The following is a 22960-nucleotide window of genomic DNA, read 5'->3' as shown; positions in this document are numbered from 1 at the left end:
CACTGAATTCTCTGCCTTTGTTAAAAGAAAAAAAAAATGAGGTAAAGTCATGGATGGCCCAATTGAGTCTTGACCCTGGTCTCTCCTTTTCTCCTCCAGCTCTGATCCTGTCTTCTACAACAGATGCCTCAGACTTTGCTTTGGTTGCTGTGTTTATGAGGATGAAGGTGTAGGGCCTGTGGGACAGGCAGATGCACATAAATCTCAAAATCTGATGATGTCCATTTCATTATGCATCACGAATGGGTCTTCAGGTCCGACTTGGCCATTTCTTCCAGACATACGGTGTGAGCCTCAAACTCGTCCCCATCCCACATTGCATCACTCTTTTTCAAACCCTCAGATCTTGTTTGCCGCCTTCCAGCACAGACACAACTCTGAGCCTCCAGTCAGTTAAGTAAATTTATCCATTTATTTTTGCCTTGTTATTATTAGCCCATCTATGTCATGGGTGACCCCCCCCCCCGGTGGACCAGCTCATTGTCTTTATCGTCCACCGGGCTTGGAAGGAACCTGACCCCATGGAGCCCATTCCCAAATGAGTAGACAAATACCTTAGTCCCCCCCCCAGTGACCACCCATTCTGGAGTAAAGGCGTCCCAGTTGATGCCATTGTGATGTCGGCAGCCACTAAGAAGCAACTAGCTGAGCAGAGCTCCACTGTTCATCCCCTGAACAAGGAGTCTTGGGTTTTGGACAGGCGTGGGAAGTGTGTGTATGTCTCAGCCACCTTTACACTGAGAGCATTGAATTATTTGGCACAGTTCACTTGCCTTCAGTGAGATCTGATTAAGAAAATCTCTACCTATCTGACACACTCACTGTTGGAGGAGGACCTCAAGAAGGTTTTTTCCCCAGCTGACCACTTTGTCTTCCATTGCTAATTCCTCAGTGAGGTTAATTTCCCATGCTGCAGAAGGAACCTCATGAGAGGCTGGTTCAGGCATAGCCCTCAGGAGACATGCCTGGAAGAGCCTGTGCAGGTTTGTCGACCCCTTTAAGGCGTTGATCTGATGTTATCCATTTCATTATTCATCACAGCTGGGTCTTGAATCTGATGTCAGATCTGATATGGCACTTTATAGACAAGACTAAAGGCTCGAGCTCCTCCCATCTCCCATAATCCCTTTCTAACGTCTAACCCTCAGGTCTCGTTTGTCGCGTTTCACAACAGACGGGATTCCTGGCTCGCAGCTTTCTTCAGAGAAATTTGTCTTTGATATCCTTTCAGCTAAGTGAAATTTTCTGTTCTCTCGGGTAATTTAGACCTTTCTCTTCCTCCCCTCTCTTGTTTAGCGTTCAATAGCGTTAGGCTTCTGCCTTTACCCTTCTTTTTCCTTTTCAGCGCTTGGCGCCTTTTTCTGTTCTTCCCTTTCTTCTATCAGCAGTCCTCTTCCCTTCAGTGTAGTTTATAGGGCTGTTTGGGGGGGAGGGGTTTTCTGCTGGTTTCTTCCATTTTGTAATTCACTTTTTTTTTTTTTGTTTGTTTTTTGTGAAGCTTGAGAGTTTGATTTTCTGTTTTCTGTGTGTGTTGTGCGGGTAGGACTGTACTCCTTGGTCTCCATTATGGCAGACAAGCCAACTGGTTTCAAAAAATGCATTTCCTGTGGACACAAAATACCTAATTCAGATGCCCACAAGGGAGTGTGTCTATTGCTTGGGCTCAACTCATTTAGATTAGGGATGTTCCATCTGTGTTGGCTAAAATACCAGGGCACTTGCTAACAGACAAATAAATTAGTTTTTAAGGGCCTCCTCCTCCTCCTTCAATTTTAACTGGGGCTGAAATCCTCTCTAGGAAATCAGACAAAGGAAAGTCTGACTCAGCTTCCAGAAACAAGGATACCAGGAAGAGGTCTCCAGACCCATCAACATCTTTGGCTCCATCCTTAGAGCCACCATCAAAAATTTTGAAGAAATCAGAGCAGACTGTCATGGATCCTACCACTTCAAAAATTAAATCTCCTCTGATCTGGTCATCTTGTTGTTCATTAGATCTGATACCTTCTCGACTCCCTCCGCCATTTTTCTAGGAGTCTCCACGTAAATCACTTAGGTCCTCCAGGAGATTGTCCATGGCTGAAGTGGATAGGAAGATGAGGAAATTGCACAGAACTCAGATTCAGGTGGGGGTAATTCCAGTGCTGTTTCCCATCAGATCTGTGAGCCTGCTTATTACAAGTCCTCCCTTAGTTTTTCCTTCTCCAATCCAACCTGTGGTTTTGGAGCCCTCAGATCCAAGATCCCTTGGAGAGTCCTTGTCAGATCTGAAGACGGGCCTTTCTTTGACTCTGGTCAGTTCCCTGAGCTGTCCAGATCTGAACCTTTTGGAGCAGGAGGACTGTCTGATCCAAAGCATCTGTGCCGGATCTGGGGAGCCGGGTTGTCTCCGAAGTTATTGGAGCCATCCTTGCCCTTCTGAGCTTCAAAACTGTACAGCTTGGGTCAGATTCCATCATCAGGTGGAGGGCCTCAAGGGATTTAGGGGTCAGCGGCACAGGAAGTATTAGCTACAATACCTCCAGCTTCTCTTTCCTCTAGACACTCTGCCATCAAGATTGTGGAGATTGCCTTCTCTTTACATAGAGAAAGGTCAACCCTACCCCCTTGGATCATATATCTTTGTTACATTTGGGTCTGTCTTTGCTCTGAGCTTCATCCTTCTATTCCACTGGGACAGCCAGCCTGTTCCAAGTCTCCAGTCAGTCCGTCAGGACTCCCCTGTCACTTCCAATGTCTAACCACACCATCCCACTGATGAGGTTTTCAGAAGAGAATATGCAAAAATAGACGCTTAGATTCCCCTCGGTAATCTCTCACTGAAGACACTGATTTCATTGAAGGGGAAGGGTTTCCCAGATCTCCACCTGAAGACTTCTCATTTGGATACATATTTGAGCTCCGAAAGCAAAAAGATGATTGGCCTTCTGACACCCTGTCTCAAGAGGAGTCTGTGTTCCTGGAGCCTTTTGGGTTTGGCCTGGCTACGTCTGTGGTGACCTGCTCCTCCTACTGATGAGCTCATAGACCTAGTCTGTTGCCACACATGGAAGGAATTGGATACTGTAGAGCCCATCCCTATGTGTCCAGATAAATTTTTTAGCCCCCCCCCCCAAATGACAAAACACACTGGAGCAAGGGGGTCCCAGTTGATGCCATGGTTGTGGCAGCAACCACTAAGAAAGAGCTTGCAGAGCAGAGCACTTCTGTCCATCCCCGTAACAGAAAATCCAGGGCCTTGGACAGATTCGGTAAGCGCATTTATACTTCAGTGGCCTTTGCTCTGCAGTTGTTGAATTACTTGTCACATTTCATTAGATTGCAAAGAGATTTGACTGAAGAGCTCTCCAAGTCTCTTTCTGGGTCCATGTCTACAGAGTACCAAAATAGTGTCTTTTCACAGCTGACCACCCTTCAGTCAATAGTTAACATGTCCATGAGGTTGACATATCCCATGCTGCAAGAGGGTAACTCACAGACAACCAGTTTGGGCATAGCCATTAGGCGATATGTCTGGATGTGCCTGTGCGATTTTCTAGACCCCTTCAAGTTTCATTCATCAGTGCTGCATTTGATGGATCTTCCCTATTTGGCCCAGAAGTAAAAGAAACTCTCTCCAGAAGAGAGCAAGAAGGAAAGACCCTGTCTGCTGTGGGGATCCATTTTTCTACTTCTCAAAGATCTTTTTTCCAGGAATCAGCAGGGAGGTAGAAAGATGTGGTTCCACAAATCCCAGGGTCCTTTCCAAGACTCTGGGGAGATGATTCTCCCAGCGGCAGAGGTGGGGGGCTCTAATGAAAGACGTCGTCCCATCGGCAGAGGTGGCCCAAAGAACCAGGGTTTCCTTCTCAGACAAACCCTACCAGCACTCCCGAAAGGTTGCCTGACTGTTGTCATTTGGAAGTAGTCAGGGGTCGTTTGTCCCTGCACCAAAAAGCCTGGGCATACATCACAAAAGACTCCTGGGTGCAGAGAATTATATCCAGAGGTTATATCATACCATTTTCCCCAATTCCCTGTGCAAGAATGAAATGAATCCCTGATGTTCCAGGGAGACAGCAGCAAAAAGCTGCTCAGAAAAAGAGTCATCCTGAAGGTCCCCCCAGACCAGATAAAATCTGGAACCTACTCAGGATTCTCCTTAGTACCATAGAAGACAGGGACTTCAGACCCATCCTGGATCTCGGCAAACTAAACCAATATGTGAAACATTCAAGGTTCCAGATGGTCACGGTTCAGTTTATTTTGCTCCTACTGTGAAAGCACAGTTAAATGTGTTTGATAGATCTTCAGGATGCATGCTATCACATCAGAATGAACAGGCGCTCTGGAAGATATCTGCACTTCCAGCTAGGAGCCGGTTATTACCAGTTCAGAGTACTGCCCTTTGGACCTCATCACAGCTCCCAGGGTGTTCACCAAATGCATGGCAGTGGTAGCAGCTCACCTTAGACTGCAAGGATTCAGAGTGTTTCCATACCTGGACTGCTGACTCCTAACTTTCCCATCAAATCACAACTCTCACCTACGCATAGTCTGGAGTTCAGAGGCGCTTGTCTAGATGGGGTCACTCAGTTTCTGTTCCTCCAACACAAATTCAGATATTCTGATCCCAGGTCAAGAAGATGATCTTGCATCCTTCTGTTCCAGCAAGACCAATATTACAAGCCTGGCAGCAGCTGTCACCCTAGTCCCTTTAGCTAAGTTTCACATGTGGATTCTGCCATGGATTCTATCGGTACAGTGGTCTATTCTTCAGCCGCCTTTATTTACCCCAGTAAAGGTTACACAATCTTACAAAAAAATACCTTTTTTGGTGGCTTCACTCAGGCAAAGTTTCGTAAGGCCAGCTATTTGTTCTAACCCTTTGCCCACAGTCACTGTAACCATGGATGCCTCCCAATTGGGGTGGTGGGGGCACTACTTGGGAGAGAGTGTCCAAAATACATGGTCCCCAGAAGAGGCAAAGATATATGTCGATGTCCTGGAAATGAGAGCAGTCCTCACAGCATCGCAGGCCTTTCAGGATGCTCTCCCTTTCTGGACAGTCGTTATTCAAACAAACAATATGTCTGTAGTCTGGTATGTCAGCAAACTGGGAGGAACCAGATCTTACATGCTAGGTCGAAAAGCATTGAGAGTGTGGCAATAGGTGATCTCTTCCGGCTGCTTCCTCATAGCAATATACATACTGGGGAAAGCCAACGTGATTGCAGACAAATTAAGCAGGTCCATTCTGATGTCTCACAAGTGGTCTTATCACTGTCAGTGACAGAGAGAATTTTCCATCAATGGGTTCAGCCCTGCTGTGACCTTTTTGCTTCAACAAGTGCAGCAGCTTCTTTTCCCTGGTCCCTCCAAAGAGGAGTCACCAAGAAATGCTCTAGTCCACAACTGGCCCTCCGGTCTTCTAAGTGCTTACCCTCCCCATTTCCTCTAATCCCGAATTTTCTACAGAAAGCATACCAGTTGAAGAGCACAGTTATCCTCATTGCACTTTTTTGGCCTCGTCAGATTTGGTTTGCCTTCTTCTGGCTTCGTCTTCTATGTCCACCCTGGATACTGGATCCCAATCCAGACCTCCTGTCTCACCCGACAGAGATGACTCCTCTGGACAAAAGAGGCCTCAAACTGACTGCATGGTTTCTCCAATTCCACTGATTGCTAGACAGACCAGGATTTCCTCCCGGTCCGTCATATTATATTATCATCTCAAAAAGCTTCTACTAGAAGATTTTACAGAAGTAAATGGAAGAGATTTGCTTTTTGGGCATTGAGAGATTTGGTCCCTTTTTCTGCCCCTGTACCAGCTCTACTTGAATCTTTAGCTTCACTTTTCAATGAAGGGGCTATTTTTTCTACTATTAAGGCTCAGTTGGCTACCATGTCAAACTTCCATCTAGTTGAAAACAATTCCTTCTTGGCCTCATCTAGATTATGTAAAGCTTTTCTCAAAGGGACATTTTTACTTAGACCTCCAGTAAAGGATCCTACTCCTCCTTGGGATTTAACTGTCCTTCTTCAAGGTCTCACCCAAGACCCGTTTGAACCTTCAGCCTAGTCAAACCTTAAATTTTTGACTTGGAAAACCATTTTTCTAGTTGCTGTTATATCAACTAGATGAGTTATCCAAACTCCAGGCTCTCTCTTCCAAGCCTCCTTACCTGGTTTTCCATGAAGACAGTGTTTCATTATGGACCAACCTGTCTTTTTTCCTTAAGGTAGCTTCTGTGTCTAGTATCAACCAGGTCATTAACCTCTCAGTTTTCTTCCCAAAATTTTCAAGTAAGGGAGAGTATATGCTCCATCTTTTGGACCTGCATAAACAACTTTGGATTTTTTATCCATTGGACCAAAGATTTCAGGAAGACTGACCAGTTGTTTGTATCGTTCTCACCTAATAGATTGGGCATGCTGTTTTCTGAAATTTTCTGGCCAAATGGTTAACTGATTGCATATCCTTTATCTATAATAAAAGACAGTTTTCCTTGACAAAGCCTACTAGAGCTCATTCCACAAGGTCTGTGGCTGTATCCTCAGCTTTTTGTTCAAAAGCTTTGCAGATCACATTTGCCATTTGTGTAGCTGCCACTTTGTCCAGTGCTCATACCTTTATTGCCCATTACAAACTGAATTTGTTTTCTAGGAACAGAACTGCTTTTAGCCCCACAGTACTCTGAAATATCCTTCCATGAGGACCACCCAAGGTTCTTCTAGCTGGGGACTGTATCCCATCAGTTGAAGAGTAAATGAAAATGACAACATCAGATAAAAAAGTTATGCGCTAACCATAATATTACATCTGCATTGTACATTTTCATTCTTCCTCAGTTTCCAGCCCTCCTAAACCCCCTTCACTTTGCTCCTGGAGAGACCGAAGGGATACCACTTTGGGAACTATGGTTCCTTGTTTGAGCTCCAGTTCTATTCTTTTAATCTATACCTTTTTAAGTTCTCTTAAGTTATTATTCATTGTAAACTAAGGGCAGCAAACTCAATCTGGAGTATGTTAGGCTGGTAGGACACTATGGATAAAGACAGGATCTGAAGAGTTGGATCGGAGGATCTGGAAAAAGCAGCAAAATCAGATCTGAAACCCATCAGTTAAGGAAGAATGAAAATGGACATCACAGATGTAACGTTTTGGTGAGTACATAACTTTTTTTTTTCCCACCTACAGATGTTACCGGCATGTCAGGGATATTTCCTTCTAGAAATACCACTAGCTCTGTATCCTAAAGTAGCACTGACCTCCCATGTGACAGTCCAAGACACAATTGCATCCATATTCTTTGTATTGGCCATGACACAAGGAGCAAATCAAGTTTGTAAATGGTAGAGTACCGACAGATGGAACATGCTGATAGGTGGGGTTTCTGTAGAAACGAGAATGACCAGTAGGTACCATGAGGTTTAGAGTTTTTAGTGCCTAATATGAGAAGCTAAGCATATTGGAAAATGTGGTTAAAACCAACAGTTTTAAGTTAGTGCAGAAAAAATGCAAAGTGAGTGAGGAAAGCAGAAACCCAAGAAAGGAATGCATATTCTAGGGAAACTAGTAACTGCGGAAGAAAAAGGGGACATAGTAGCCTTGTATCATAGCACATGACCTAAAGATAAGTAGGCAATATGAAGGACAGAATGTCAATGGAGTACTGGAATATATAGGAAGAAGCACTGCCAGTAAATAGGAAAGGTTTTATCCCTCTTTATAGTAACTGTAAGACCTTATCTGCAGTACCGTGTACAGATGTGAGAACTCCAAAGTGTAATGACAAAGGACACAGTCCTTTCAGAGGACAGCATCAAATGTCTCACATCATCAGTATCAGAATTCATATAAAATTGTGGAAGAGTAGGGTATGACAGAAACTGTCAGCATCTTAAAGGCTTCCATAGACTCCCAGTAGGTACCCTATTCCAAAGCAAATGATATACGAAAACAAGATGAAACATTTTGAGGCTACAGAGTCACATACTGTGGATACAGATGCAGTGAATTACAGAAATTGAATTAGAAAATTGTAAGATGTCCTTCAAGGATGCATCTGCAGTCATAACATATGGGGTTGTCCTGCCTCAGGCATCCTTTCGGTCGGCCAGATTCCAAAGTCTGGGTCTGGCCTCGGCTGATGTTGCACTTCACCCGACGTCATAGCTCCTGGGGTATAAAGGCATCAGCCGACACCATTTTCCCCAGTCTTTCTTGCCGCACGGTGCCCGAAGCAGAAGCTGTTCACAAGTGCCGGTCGGTCAGATCCAGAGATTTCAGCTACCGAAGACTTCTAAAAGCTAAGTACCCGTTGGGGACTCTTTCTTGCCTCAGCCGATGTCAGACAAAGTAAATAATTGTTTAACTTGTGGGAAACAAATACCTCATAAGGATTTCCACTCTTACTGCCTTCCTTGCTTAGGCCCAGACCACGACGTATCAGCTTGTTTAGCCTGTGCTTCCTTCAACCGACGGACACTTAGACGTCGGTCGGAGTTTGCTGAAGAGTTTTTTGGTCCCGCTTTTGCATATAAAATGCCGTCGGAGACTCCGACTACACATTTAGCCAAAAAACGCAAAGAAAAGGACCGGCACTCGTGGCCCGCGGTTTCGGCTGAAACTACGGTTAGGCCTACTGCGAGTGTCTCGGTTTCGGCTCAAACCGAGTCCTCGGTTCTTCCTTCGGCTGAAAGCATGCCTCAGACAACCGAGGCCACAGAGGCCCCGGCTGAGTCAGCTACAGAAATTCCTACCGAAGAAGCAGGCACACAAGATTTGTCCGACACCATTCCGTTGGACATCTCTACTTCTGCACGTGGGGCAGCTAGACCCCCTGCTTCTATGTCTATTAAGGCCTTCTCCAGGGCTAAAGCAGCTAAACTTTCCAAGGACTTACCTACAAAAGCTCCCTCTCACAGACCTTCCTCAAGTTCTCAGATTCTCAGCCTTGCTGAGGACCTTATTTCTCTGATCAGGGGATCCCAACCTCACCCAGACAGGGCCTCACAACCCCCTCCTGAAAAAAGGCCTAGGACTGAACCCCCTGAGCCTCTCTCCTCTGACTATTCCTCGGATGGATCAGATTTATCAGACCATCAGGAAGGACCATACTCACCTTATGAGGATTCGGATGCGGAAGACTCCATTCCTTCTGTCCCCAGAAGAATTTTCATTTGGGAAACTCTACACTCAATGAGGGAACAATTCCAATGGCAGGGTCAGGATTTTTCTGATTCTAGGAAAAGGCTAAGGACTTTTTTACACTTACCACAGCATAGGCCTTTAGCCATGCCACCTGTACTATCAGTTGTTGATGATGCATACAATGATGCCAGTTCTGCCCCTGATTCTCTTCCCCCGGCCCCTGCCAAACCTGACCGATATTACAGGGTCCCGGATTCTCACTTCCACTTGTATAAGGCCCATGCTGCAGACCCAGAAACCATTTCTCAGGGCCCTAATGGTGTTGCAGCTGCCTCTGCCAAAAAACCCCTACCCTCTGAAAGAGAATCAAGAGCATTAGAGAGATGGGGTAAAAAGGTTTATACATCTGCTACTCTTTCTGCCAGGGCTTTAAACTGCCAATTTCACATGATACAGTACCAGGAATTTTTGTTAGATCAGCTGAATAAAAAGCTTTCCTCTCCTGAACCTTTAGACCATAAGTCCCTTCAGGAATTGGTACACAACTCTCAGCAGGTCAGTAATCATTTCTTAAAATGTGGCTATGATGCATTGGAGGCTTCATTTAGATCAGCTATGACTGGAGCAGTGATTCGAAGGCATGCCTGGCTAAAAGAGTAATCCTTGCCAGACCATGTTAAGTCTAAACTCCTAGATGCCCCTATGGAGAAACAAAGTTTATTTGGCTCCCCTGCACAGGAGGTTTTAAAGAAGGTGGACGAAAAAGCAAAATCTGTGCAAACAGTCAAGGATTTTCTGCAGGTCCAACCTCCGAGGTTCAGCAGAAATTGGCCTTCAAAGAATTGGTCCATTCCAGACACCTCCAGAGCACAGAGAGGCAGAAATAGACTCCCAAGAGGCAGAGGTCAATCAAGGGGTGCCTACAGGGGTCGTCAGTGGCAACCTGCCAACCAGAGGAGTACCGCCACAGCTGCGACTGCAACCACTTCCACAGGACAGACACAATGACTTGGCTCTGATTCCGCCTACCGGGGAACAACTGGAAGCACCCTTGGGCGGAAAGCTAGCTTTATTTTCAAAAAACTGGCATTGCATTACAGGAGACAAATGGACTTTGCAAACAATAGACAAAGGCTACAGGTTTCACTTCCACACTTTACCAAAAAAGAGAGGAATGCCAAACCTTCCACCAAGCCAGAAGTCAGAGGCTCTAAAACAAATCATCAACTTACTAAGGATGAGAGCAATAGAAAAGGTACCATCTATGGAACAAGGCCAAGGATTTTACTCCAGACTATTCCTTGTACCAAGAAAAGAAACTCAATGGAGGCCTATTCTGACTTGTCCGCACTGAACACATATCTCATTGTACCAAAATTCAAGATGCTGACCCTACAGCAACTTCTTCCCATGTTGGGCAAGGAGTCTTGGCTGGTGACTCTAGATCTCAAGGAGGCATACCTGCACGTCCCTATATGACCAGATTGCAGAAGACACCTCAGATTTCTTGCAGGATCAGAGCATTATCAATTCTCAGCATTGCCCTTTGGCTTATCTACTGCGCCCAGAGTATTCACGAAATGCCTGGCATCAGTAATTGCACATTGCAGGCTTCAGGGAATTCAAATCTACCCATACCTGGACGACTGCCTAATACAAGCGGACAACAAGACAAAAATAATAAAGGATTTGGCCTATGTCATACAACTGCTGCAAGCCTTGGGATACACAGTCAACATACAGAAGTCAAGACTAGTGCCATCCCAAAGGATAACATTTTTGGGTGCAGAACTGGACACAATAACTCAGATGGCTTTTCTCACAGAAGAAAAACAAAAGCAACTACCAGTCTACTTCATGGCATTGACAAGACAAACTCAGCTTACTGCAAGGAAAGTCCTGCAGGCCCTGGGTTATATGGCATCCTGCATAATCTTGATCCCAAATGCCAGGCTGCATATGAGAAAATTACAATGGTACCTAAGGACTGTATGGTCTCAACACAGACACAGTCTAGAAACCCTGATACCAATCATTCCATGCCTGAAAAAAGAATTCCTGTGGTGGGCTCAGGCCTGCCAGACCAACAGAGGGTTGCCTTTCCACAAACCACAACCAAGGCAGAACCATCACCACGGATGCCTCAGACCTAGGCTGGGGGGCACACATGGAAGACAAGTGTATCCAAGGCCTATGGTCCCAAGACCAGCTGAATCTACACATAAATCTAAAGGAGATGCTGGCAGTGAAGCATGCAATCGAGGCATTCAAATCATTCCTCCAGCAAGGACACCTGCTGATAAGGACGGACAATACCACAGTCATGTGGTACATCAACAAACAGGGAGGCACGCATTCCTACCCTCTGTGCCGGATGGCAATGGACCTGTGGAACCTAGGCCTGAATCTCAACATTCAACTGCAGGCCAGATTCGTACCAGGAAAAGAGAATTCACTAGCAGACAGCTTAAGCAGAACTACCACGGATGCTCACGAATGGATGCTGCATCCAGACATCTTCAAAACCATAACAAAGAAATGGGGAATGCCAGAGATAGACCTGTTCGCCTCCCCACTCAACCACCAACTGAAGAAATTCTGCTCAAGAGAATACCACCCACAAGCCTGGAGGGTGGACTCCCTTTCTTTCAGCTGGAAGGCCCTGACAGTTTATGCCTTTCCACCTCTCCCATTGATGTACAAAGTTCTACTGAAGATCAGGGAGGAACAGCCAAAGGTAATTCTGATAGCTCCAGACTGGCCAAGGCAGCATTGGTACCCGCTACTGAGAAGCATGTCTCAGACGAACTCATGGCCTCTACCTCTATGGCCTTTACTTCTACCGCAGAACAACTACAAGACCCTGCATCCAAACTTGAAAACGCTGCAGCTAACTGCCTGGAAAATTGCATAAAACAAAACCAACCTGTTTTATCTCAGAGGGTCAAGGACATTATCCTGGAGGCTCGCAGACCCTCCACAAGGAAAACATACTCAGCCAAATGGAAGAGATTCCTCATTTGGAGTGCATCAAAGGGAACAAATGTCACACTGGCAAACCTAGTACACATCCTAGAATACTTAGCAGAACTGTTCCACAATGGCCTGTCCTATTCTTCCATTAAGATTCATGCTTCAGCAATTTCAGCAGAGTGCAACATGGATCCTCCTATCTTCTCTCACCCTCTCCTCAGACAATTTTTAAGAGGGATCAAAAATGTAAAACCTCCAAGGAAACCACCTCTGCCTGCATGGGATCTCAATTTTGTGCTGGAAAAATTAACACTTCCCCCTTTTGAACCAGCAGCATCAGCAGACTTACAGTTCTTATCTTGGAAAACTGCCTTCCTGCTAGCAATCACTTCAGCAAGAAGGGTATCCGAGTTACAGGCATTAATGGCAGTGCAGCCTTTCCTTATCTTTCACCAGGATAGAGTATCTCTGAAAACCAATCCTACTTTCATGCCAAAGGTGGTATCCAGGGTATCCTTGAACCAAGCTATTCATTTACCTACGATGTCCTTCAAGGATGCATCTGCAATCTTTGCAAATGGGTTGTCCTGTCGTCAGGCAGCCCTTCGGTCGGCCGGATTCCAAAGTCTGGGTCTGGCTTTGGCTGGTGTCGCACTTCACCCGACGTCATTGCGGCAGTTATTCGGGTATAAAGGCATCAGCCGACGCCATTTTCCTCAGTCTTTCTTGCCGCGTGGCACCCGAAGCAGAAGCTGTTCGCAAGTGCCGGTCGGTCAGATCCAGAGATTACTACTACCGAATACTATCAAGACTTCTATAAAGCTAAGTACCCCGTTGGGGACTCTTTCTTGCCTCAGCCGATGTCAGAGAAAGTTAATAACTGTTTATCTTGTGGGAAACAATACCTCATAAAGATTTCCACTCCTATTGCATACATTGTTTAGGCCCAGACCACGACGTAGCAGCTTGTCTAGCCTGTGCTTCTTTTAACCGACGGACGCTTAGACGTCGCTCGGACTTTGCTGAACAGATTTTCGGCTCCGATTTTGCCTACATTATGCCGTCGGATCCTCCGACTATGCAAATAATCAAAAAAACGCAAAGAAAAGGACCGACACTCGCGGTCCGCGGTTTCTGCCGAAACCGCGGTTAAGCAAACCACGAGTGTCTCGGTTTCGGCCGAAACCGAGCAAGCGATTCTTTCTTCAGCCGATAACTTGCCTTCTACCGAGGCCTCTTCTAACCTGATAGAAACGGCTTCTGAAATCCAACCTTCTGTTGCGATTTCACAGGACTTATCAGACACCATTCCCCTAGATATTTCTACCCCTGCACGTGGAGCTGCTAGGCCTCCTCCAGCTATGTCTATTAAGGCCTTTGCCAGGGCTAAAGCAGCCAAAGCATCAAAACCTGTGCCTGCCAAGCCCCCCTCTCACAGGCCCAGCACCAGCTCCCATATGCATTCTTTGGCAGAGGATCTCATCTCTTTAATTCGTGGAGCCCAGCCTCATCCAGACAGGGCCTCTCTCCCTCCTCCAGAAAAGAGGCCTAGAGCAGAGCCCCCTGAGCCAGTATCCACAGATGATTCCTCTGATGACTCAGAACATACAGACCCTCCTGAGGCTTCTTATTCTCCTTACGAAGACTCTGATGCTGAGGAGTCCATCCCTTCAGCCTCTCCTCCTGAGGAATTTTCCTTTGGGGAAACCTTGCATGCTATGAGGGAATAATTTCAGTGGCAGGGCCAAGATTTCTCAGACTCTAGAAAAAGGCTTAGGACCTTTCTACATTTGTCACAGCATAGGCCTTTAGCTCTACCTCCAGTTCTATCTGTTGTTGATGATGCATTTAATGATGCTTGCACTGCTCCTGATACTTTACCTCCGGCTCCTGCTAAGCCCGATAGGTACTACAGGGTCCAGGACACTCATCACCACTTATATAAGGCTCCTTTTGCAGATCCAGAGACTATCTCCCAGGGCCCTAAAGCTGTAGCAGCTACTTCTTCTAAAACCCCTCCCTCTGAAAGGGAATCCAGGTCCTTAGAGAGATGGGGTAAAAAAGTTTACACCTCTGCTACTTTGTCAGCTAGAGCTTTGAACTGCCAATTTCATATGATTCAATATCAAGAGTTTATGCTTGACCAGTTGACTAAAAAGCTGTCCTCTGAAGAATCTTTAGATAAAAAGTATGTTCAAGAAATGTTACATAACATACAGCAGGTTAGTAACCATTCTTTAAAATGTGGCTATGATGCACTGGAGGCTTCCTTTAGATCAGCCATGACTGGCACAGTTATCAGGAGGCATGCATGGTTGAAAGAACAGGCATTACCAGACCAAGTCAAATCTAAGCTTTTGGATGCACCTATGGACAAGGTCAATTTATTTGGTGCTCCCGCACAGCAGGTACTAAAAAAGATGGAAGAAAAGGCAAAATCTGTGCAAACAGTGAAGGATTTCTTACAAGTTCAACCTCCAAGGTTTAGCAGGAACTGGCCCTCCAAGAATTGGTCCTTTCCGGACTCCTCTAAGGCACAAAGAGGCAGGAATAGGCGCTCTAGAGGCAGAAACCAATCCAGGGGTGCCTACAGGGGTCGCCAGTGGCAGGGTAACAACCAACGAGGCACGGATACAGCCACCACCACTACAACAACTCAATCACAGTGACTTGGCGGTGGCACATACCAGGGAACAACTAGAAGCACCCTTAGGCGGAAAGCTAACATTATTTTCAAGAAACTGGCACTGCATTACAAGAGAAAAATGGATTTTGCAAACTATAGACAAAGGTTACAGGTTCCATTTCCATACACTACCAGGAAAGAGAGGAATGCCAAACCTACCACCTTCTCAAAGGGCAGAAGCTCTAAAACAAATATCTCAGTTATTAAGAATGAGAGCTGTGGAAAAGGTACCATCTGTGGAGCAAGGGAAGGGATTTTACTCCAGACTCTTCCTGGTACCAAGAAAAGAAAACAAATGGAGGCCTATTCTAGACCTGTCCGCTTTAAACACATTCCTCATTGTTCCAAAATTCAAAATGCTGACCCTACAGCAGCTTCTTCCCATGCTGGGCAAGGAGTCTTGGCTGGTAACTCTAGATCTCAAGGAGGCATACCTGCATGTCCCCATAAGACCAATTTGCAGAAGATACCTCAGATTTCTTGCAGGATCAGAGCATTATCAATTCTCAGCATTGCCCTTTGGCTTATCTACTGCGCCCAGAGTGTTCACGAAATGCCTGGCATCAGTAATCGCTCATTGCAGACTTCAGGGAATTCAAATCTATCCCTACCTGGATGACTGCCTGATACAAGCGGACAACAAAAACAAACTAACAGAAGACTTACAAAGAGTCATCTACCTGCTGCAAGCCCTGGGATATACAGTCAATACAAAAAAGTCAAGGCTGATTCCATCCCAAAGAATAACCTTTCTGGGTGCAGAACTGGACACATCAAAACAAATGGCATTTCTAACTGCAGAAAAGAAAGAGCAACTTCCTCTCTATTTCTTGGCATTAACAAAGCAGAGCCATCTACCTGCAAGAAAAGTGCTACAAGCTCTAGGCTTCATGGCATCCTGCATAATACTGGTCCCTCATGCCAGGCTGCATATGAGAAAGCTACAGTGGTACCTAAAAAATTTGTGGTCTCAGCACAAGCACAGCCTAGAAACCAAAATTCCAAAGATCCCATGACTGAAGCAAGAGTTCGTATGGTGGGCTCAGGCCTGTCAATCAAACACAGGATTGCCCTTCTGCAAAAGTCAACCAAGACAAAACATCACGACACATGCCTCAGACCTCGGTTGGGGGGCACACATGATGGGCAAGTGCATTCAAGGCCTAAGGACTCAAGACCAGCTGCATCTGCACATAAATCTAAAAGAAATGATGGCCATAAAATTGGCAATCCAGGCATTCAGACCTTTTCTCCAAGAAGGCCAGTTGATGATAAGGACAGACAACACCACAGTTATGTGGTACATCAACAAACAGGGAGGCACACACTCATACCCTCTATGCCGGCTGGCACTGGACCTATGGGATGTGGCTCTGAGCTACAACATTCAGTTACAGGCAATTTATGTACCAGGGAAGGAAAACATTCTAGCAGACATATTAAGCAGAACTACAACAGATGCCCACAAATGGATGCTGCATCTGGACATCTTCAAAACCATCACAAGAGAATGGGGATTACCACAAATAGACTTGTTTGCATCCCCATTCAATCACCAGTTGAAGAAATTCTGCACAAGGACTTACCACCCACTTGCTTGGAAGGTGGACTCCCTATCCTTCAGTTGGAAAAGCCTGACAGCATACGCATTCCCACCACTTCTTTGATGCACAAGGTGCTTCTCAAGATCAAAGAGGAACGTCCGAGGATCATTCTGATAGCCCCAGACTGGCCAAGACAACATTGGTATCCACTGCTGAGGAGCATGTCCTGGGAACAAATATGGACACTGCCCCTGATCCCATTACTGCTGACACAGAACAACTACAACATCCTGCATCCAAACCTAAAAACTCTGCAGCTAACTGCCTGGAACATTACATAACAGCAATTAACCCAGATTTATCCCAAAGGGTTAAAGACATAATCCTGGAGGCTCGTAGACCTTCAACAAGAAAGAATTATGCAGCAAAATGGAAAAGATATCTCATCTCCAGTACTGCAAAGGGGCAAGATGTGACACTGGTGAACATAGCCAACATCCTGGAGTACTTGGCGGAGCTCTTCCATACAGGCCTGTCCTATTCTTCCATCAAGATACATGCATCAGCTATTTCATCAGAATACAGCTTGGATCCTCCTGTCTTCTCGCATCCTCTGCTCAGACAGTTTCTGAGAGGAATTAAAAATGTAAAACCTCCCAGGAAACCTCCATTGCCAGCATGGGACTTGAACTTTGTGCTAGAAAAACTGACTCTACCTCCTTTCGAACCAGCAGCTACAGCAGAATTACAATACTTATCCTGGAACACTGCTTTCCTGCTGGCAATAACTTCAGCAAGAAGGGTCTCTGAACTACAGGCATTAATGGCAGTACAACCCTTCCTGATCTTCCATCAAGATAGAGTGTCCATGAGAACAAATCCTACATTTATGCCCAAGGTGGTATCCAGAGTCTCTTTAAATCAGGCTATCCACCTTCCTACATTCTTCCCCAACCCACAGAACAGGGGGGAAAAGCTCTTGCATACCTTGGATGTACACAGACAATTACGCTACTACCTGGACAGGACAAATACAATAGAAAAACTGACCAGCTTCTGGTAGCATATGCAACAGGAAAGGAAGGAAAACCAATTTCTAAACAGACAATCTCCAAATGGATAGGAAATTGCATTAGATTTTGTTACTCCTACCATGGAAAGAAAACTCCAGAAAACATCAGGCCTCACTCCACAAGGGCTACAGCCACTACCACAGCTTTCCTACGAGGAGTGGCTACCAAGGACATTATAGAGGCTGCTACTTGGACCTCCGTGCATACATTTGCCAAGCATTATAACTTACCTCTATACTCTAGATCCCGTGCTGGTTTTGCCACTGCTGTTTTGCAAGGGATCCTGACTACACCATAATCTATTCTCATTTCCTCCTCCCCTAGTTTAGCTATGGTATTCTACCCATTTGTAATGACTGCAGATGCATCCTTGAAGGACATAGTACAGTTTTGTACCTACCATAAATGTAGATGTCTGAGAGGAATGCATCTGCAGTCAGGATTACCCACCCTCCTTCCCCTCTGAGGTACTCCTAGGGTACTTACCAATCTTCAGCTAGCTTGGGGGGATCTATTATGGTGTATTTGTTTGTATATATGTACATACATTCTTATTTTGTGTGTTTGCTCTCTTCTATTTGGAAACTTTGGCATTTATCCAAATTTAGCCATCCAAGAGGGCACCTGGCATCTGGGGCAAGAAACACTGAGGAAAATGGCGTCTGCTGATGCCTTTATACCCGAATAACTGCCGCAATGACGTCGGGTGAAGTGCGACACCAGCCGAAGCCAGACCCAGACTTTGGAATCCGGCCGACCGAAGGGCTGCCTGACGACAGGACAACCCATTTGTAAAGACTGCAGATGCATTCCTCTCGGACATCTACATTTATGGTAGGTACAAAACTGTACTTTCTTCCCTAACCCACAGAACAGGGGGGAAAAACTACTACACACCTTGGATGTACACAGACAACTGCGCTACTATCTGGACAGAACTAAGACCAGCAGAAAAACTGACCAGCATCTGGTAGCATATGCAACAGGAGTGCAAGGAAAAGCAATTTCCAAACAGACAATTTCAAAATGGATAGGAAATTGCATTCGATTCTGCTACTCTTTTCATGGAAAGACAACTCCTGAAAATATCAGGCCTCACTCCACAAGAGCTACAGCCACCACTACAGCTTTCCTACGAGGAGTGGCTACCAAAGACATTTTAGAAGCTGCTACTTGGAGCTCCGTGCATACATTTGCCAAGCATTACAATCTTCCTTTATACTCCAGATCCCGAGCAGGTTTTGCAACTGCAGTTTTACAAGGGATCTTAACTACACCATCATTATCTTAGTGCCTCCTCCCCCAGTTTGGCTATGGTATTCTACCCATATGTTATGACTGCAGATGCATCCTTGAAGGACATAGTACAGTTTTGTACCTACCATAAATGTAGATGTCCGATAGGTATGCATCTGCAGTCAGGATTACCCACCCTCCTTCCCCTCTGTGGTATTCCTAGGGTACTTACCCCTCTCTTAGCTAGCTGGGGGAATCTATTATGGTGTATTTGTTTGTATGTGTATATGTACATATACTTTTTGATTTCTACTGTTTGGAATTTTCTACTTTTATCCAAATTTAGCCTTCCTAGAGGGCACCTGGCATCTGGGGCAAGAAACACTGAGGAAAATGGCGTCGGCTGATGTCTTTATACCCCAGGAGCTATGACGTCGGGTGAAGTGCGACATCAGCCGAGGCCAGACCCAGACTTTGGAATCCGGCCGACCGAAGGGATGCCTGAGGCAGGACAACCCCATATGTTATGACTGCAGATGCATACCTATCGGACATCTACATTTATGGTAGGTACAAAACTGTACTTTATAGTTGACCCAGTGACACAAAGTGGGCAAGCTCTTGTCTGTAATACCAGTAATCTTAGTTTGACTTCCTGCAACTGTGGTATTGAGGCGTTAGCTTTTAGGGATGGACTTGTTGAGCAGGTTTATATCTATATCTCACTAATACAAACTGTATCATCTACTGCGGTGGTGCTGCAGTAGCATTGTCGCCTCACAGTTAGCCGTTGCCCGTTCGATTCTCAGACCGTCTTCTGTGTGGTGACATGCGTGAATGGGCATTCCTTCATTGAAGGTTGTGCGTTAGGCCTGGCAAGCCAGCACGTAAAAATCTACTGCCAATCATTAGCGGACCGGAGTTCCGCTGTGGCGACCCCTAACCGGGAAAAAGCCGAAAGACACAAACAAACAAACTTTATCATCTGTCTGCAGCAAGAGGGCAGGAAAAAGGATGCCAACAGGCAGCTGCAGAAAAGTATAGGCATGTTTTCTACATTGACATTATTGCTAGTTCATCTGTGGCTTAATCACAGAAATTTTCACAGCCCTGCATTATGACAGAGACTGATACTTCCCCTCCCCCACCAAGCCTTTGTTCCTCAAAAGGTGAAATGAAAGTGCATGTGTGTGAGTAATACTGACAAGATACTGAAATGTCAAAATGTTGAAACTTTACAATGTTGAACTCAAGATAGCTACTATAGTCTACATGCACTACATATGTACACTGTGCAGTACAAAGCAAGTGTTTGACATTTTAACATTTCAGCATGTTGATACTTTTGCACGTTCAGTATTATGACTTTCACTGTACTGATTTTCAGTAAGTAAAATTGACGTGAACCCGTATCTATTAATTTGTCTGTCCATCTGTCTTACACATCTGGTGGCTTCTAACTATCCAGTACCATGGGGAAGGGTGGACCAACAGATTAAAAAAAGTGGTAAGGTTAAAGCTCTGTTTTGAACAGCAACCAGTACAAGGAGAAAGCAGCATATTTAACGTTGTACCCTGCCACTATTTCTACTGCTTTAAATTTATTGTTGTATTGATTTACAGAGAATAAGTAGACTTCTGGGTCTATATTAGATAATCGAACTTTCAAAAGTTCGACTGTCATATGGTCGAAACCATATGATCGAACTTTTAAAAGTTTGAATATCTAATAAAAAAAAAAAACTACGCAAATAACCTACCTGAACGTTTTAAGCATGGGGGCAAGCCCCCACACCGCCCACTCTTTAAATATACCAACTCAGAGATCGCACTACAGTGCAGAAAAGGGAAATCTTCCCGTTTTGTGCTATACGGAGATCTCCATTAAAACATTTGAACTTTCAAAAATTCGATCATATGGTGTCGACCATATGACACTAACTTTTGAAAGTTCGATTAATATAGACCCTAGACTTCAGCTAGATGTTAACTGGACAGTTTTATAAGGGGTTGTGAATGCGTGCATGATTTGGCCTAGTACTATACAGCAAATTATATTGTTTTATTTATAGTAGCTGTTTTATTATGTATATGTAACAAGGATTAAGATATGACATTTGTATTTTGTATAAATCCATTAACAGTAAATGCAGCATTAGTAAATGGCAAAGAACAAGTGCAAAAGACAAAATACCATAGCTACACCTCGAATAAAATATTCATGGTCATCTACGATCTGAAAGCCTTATTCTGTAGTACATTACAAGAAAAAACATGAACATAAGTATGTTGTGAGACAGCTTAGTAATGGTGTTTTTAATTTACAATTTCATTATAGAATTATTTTTTTTGTTACAGAATGCGAAGATAATATAGATGAAGATATGGATGATGATAGGCCAATAAATTCATTACCAAAGGCCAGCCAACAGCAGCACTCTGAATTGCTGAAAACAGTCTCTCAGAGTACGTCAGCTTTGCCCCCTACATTGCTGACTCATCATGTGACTATTCAGAAGAAGCCTCTTCCAGGCCAGGGACAGGCTCAGGGAAAAGGCCAACCTCAGCCTATTGTTCCAGCACAGACTCACATTGTAACAGCGTCAACTGTACAACCGACTGTCATTGCTCACACAGCCACCACTCATGCTTCTGTAATTCAGACTGTCAATCACGTAATTCAGAGCCAGCAAGCAAAGCACGTTGCGCATATTGCACCTTCTACTTCAAGCTCTGTACAACTTACTACCACTCCTCAGCCTATTGGCCACATCACTGTGCATCCAGCAACCATCAATCATATGACTCATATTGGTCAGCAGTTACCCACAATCTACCCTCAGCCTGTTGCAGTCAACCAGCCAGTTGTAGGCCATATCACCCACACTATTTCACATCAACAAGTTAATGGAACCACAGCTCTTAGCCAGCAAGCAGTTATGGCAAGTAAGGCAGTTGGAACCCAGGTTGTCCATCACCAGCAGCTTGTTGGTCAAACTGTACTGAACCCAGTAACTATGGTAACTATGCCATCTTTTCCTGTAAGTAAGTTAAAACTGGCCTGAGCAAAAGTTCTGAAGAGCTAAGGGTCTGTGGAGTACAGTTATTTTTTCTGGAAAGTTTATTACATTCCACGAAGGCTTGGTTATAAAGGAGACCCAAGATGAGCTTCTGAAGCCAGAATGGCAGCACAGTTCGAATTATGAGCTCTTTTGCAAGCCTTGCAGTGATAACAGAATATTGGGCACATTGCATTCAAATTCTGATCAGATTAACTCCAGTGACATATGTTCTTAGTGACTTCATTTTGTATGTAATTGGTGAATATGAAAAGGTGTTTGTTCGTCAAGACTTTTTTGTTATTTTTTTTATTGTTGCTTTTTTGTAGAATGCAATTATTGATCTCTTAAAACTATGGCATAAGTAACTAGTGTGGGGAAAGTACATAATACTGATGAAGGTCGGTGTGTAATGATGATAAACATGAAAAATTAATGGACATGAGTGTTGCAATTTTGAAGGAGACCAAAGGTCACACTTGAAAACAGTTGAAAGTGTTGGTTATGAGGACCAGTATACGAAATATAGAACTTATATTGGCATTAATTCATTGCAGACTTTATAGACATTATAGGGTACTTCCCTATAGCATTTTGCTTTTTTGTTTCAGTATGTAAAATCACTGTGATCCAGTATAGCAAATTGTTTTAAGACATTTGCGTTAAACTTAATTTACTTCCTTAAACACATTAATTTCTTTCTTTTTCAAAGTTATCTTTTAAAGTTTATATAGAAATGTGTGTTTGTGTGTGTGTATATGTGTGTATGTGTAATATGTATATATATATATATATATATATATATATATATATATATATACATACAAATACACACACACACACACACACACACACATATACACATTTATTTCTGATAAAAATGTGTAATGAGAAGGAGAGTTGAGAAAAGTCTAATAATTCGTAAGATGCTAAAATCATTTGTTGGTTCTTTACCTGTAGCGTGTCGTATGAGCCAGACTCAGCTCTGGATTTATTTCAGAGCTACAGAAGTCTGAGGAAAGGGAAGAGCTAAAGGGTATTTATAGGAGTACAAACAAAATTCAGATTGAATGAAAAGGGAAGATTGAAAAGGAGCAGGATGTTTTGTCTTTTTAGTGTTGTGTTAGAAAATATTCCTATATTTTTCATTTTGTTTCAGAGTACAGTACACACATTTATTTAAAAAAAATTGTGCAGTTCCAGAGTCCTCTATAACATATACCTCTTTTTGATTCACTTTTTTTCATATGTTA

The 22960-nt window shown here is 44.2% G+C and overlaps 1 protein-coding gene across 3 annotated transcripts in view; it reads left to right on the top strand.

Annotated features, from left to right (window-relative positions):
- The window catches only part of MNT (MAX network transcriptional repressor), a 701036-nt gene extending 678602 nt beyond the window's left edge, over positions 1-22434 (top strand). For 2 of the 3 annotated variants that reach the window (XM_044054414.1, XM_044054413.1), the window contains one exon: positions 21007-22433. In XM_044054414.1, the coding sequence (XP_043910349.1) occupies positions 21007-21713 (707 nt within the window). In that variant the 3' untranslated portion in view covers positions 21714-22433. Of the gene's footprint in view, positions 1-21006 lie in introns of all 3 variants that reach the window. The other variant, XM_044054412.1, reaches the window with a different exon arrangement.
- The last annotated feature ends 526 nt before the right edge of the window (positions 22435-22960 follow it).

Source organism: Protopterus annectens, chromosome 13.part0 (genome assembly GCF_019279795.1).
Source record: "Protopterus annectens isolate FY-2018-M chromosome 13.part0, PAN1.0, whole genome shotgun sequence".
Taxonomy (NCBI): Eukaryota; Metazoa; Chordata; order Ceratodontiformes; family Protopteridae; genus Protopterus; species Protopterus annectens.
This window is presented reverse-complemented; position numbering and strand designations above follow the sequence as displayed.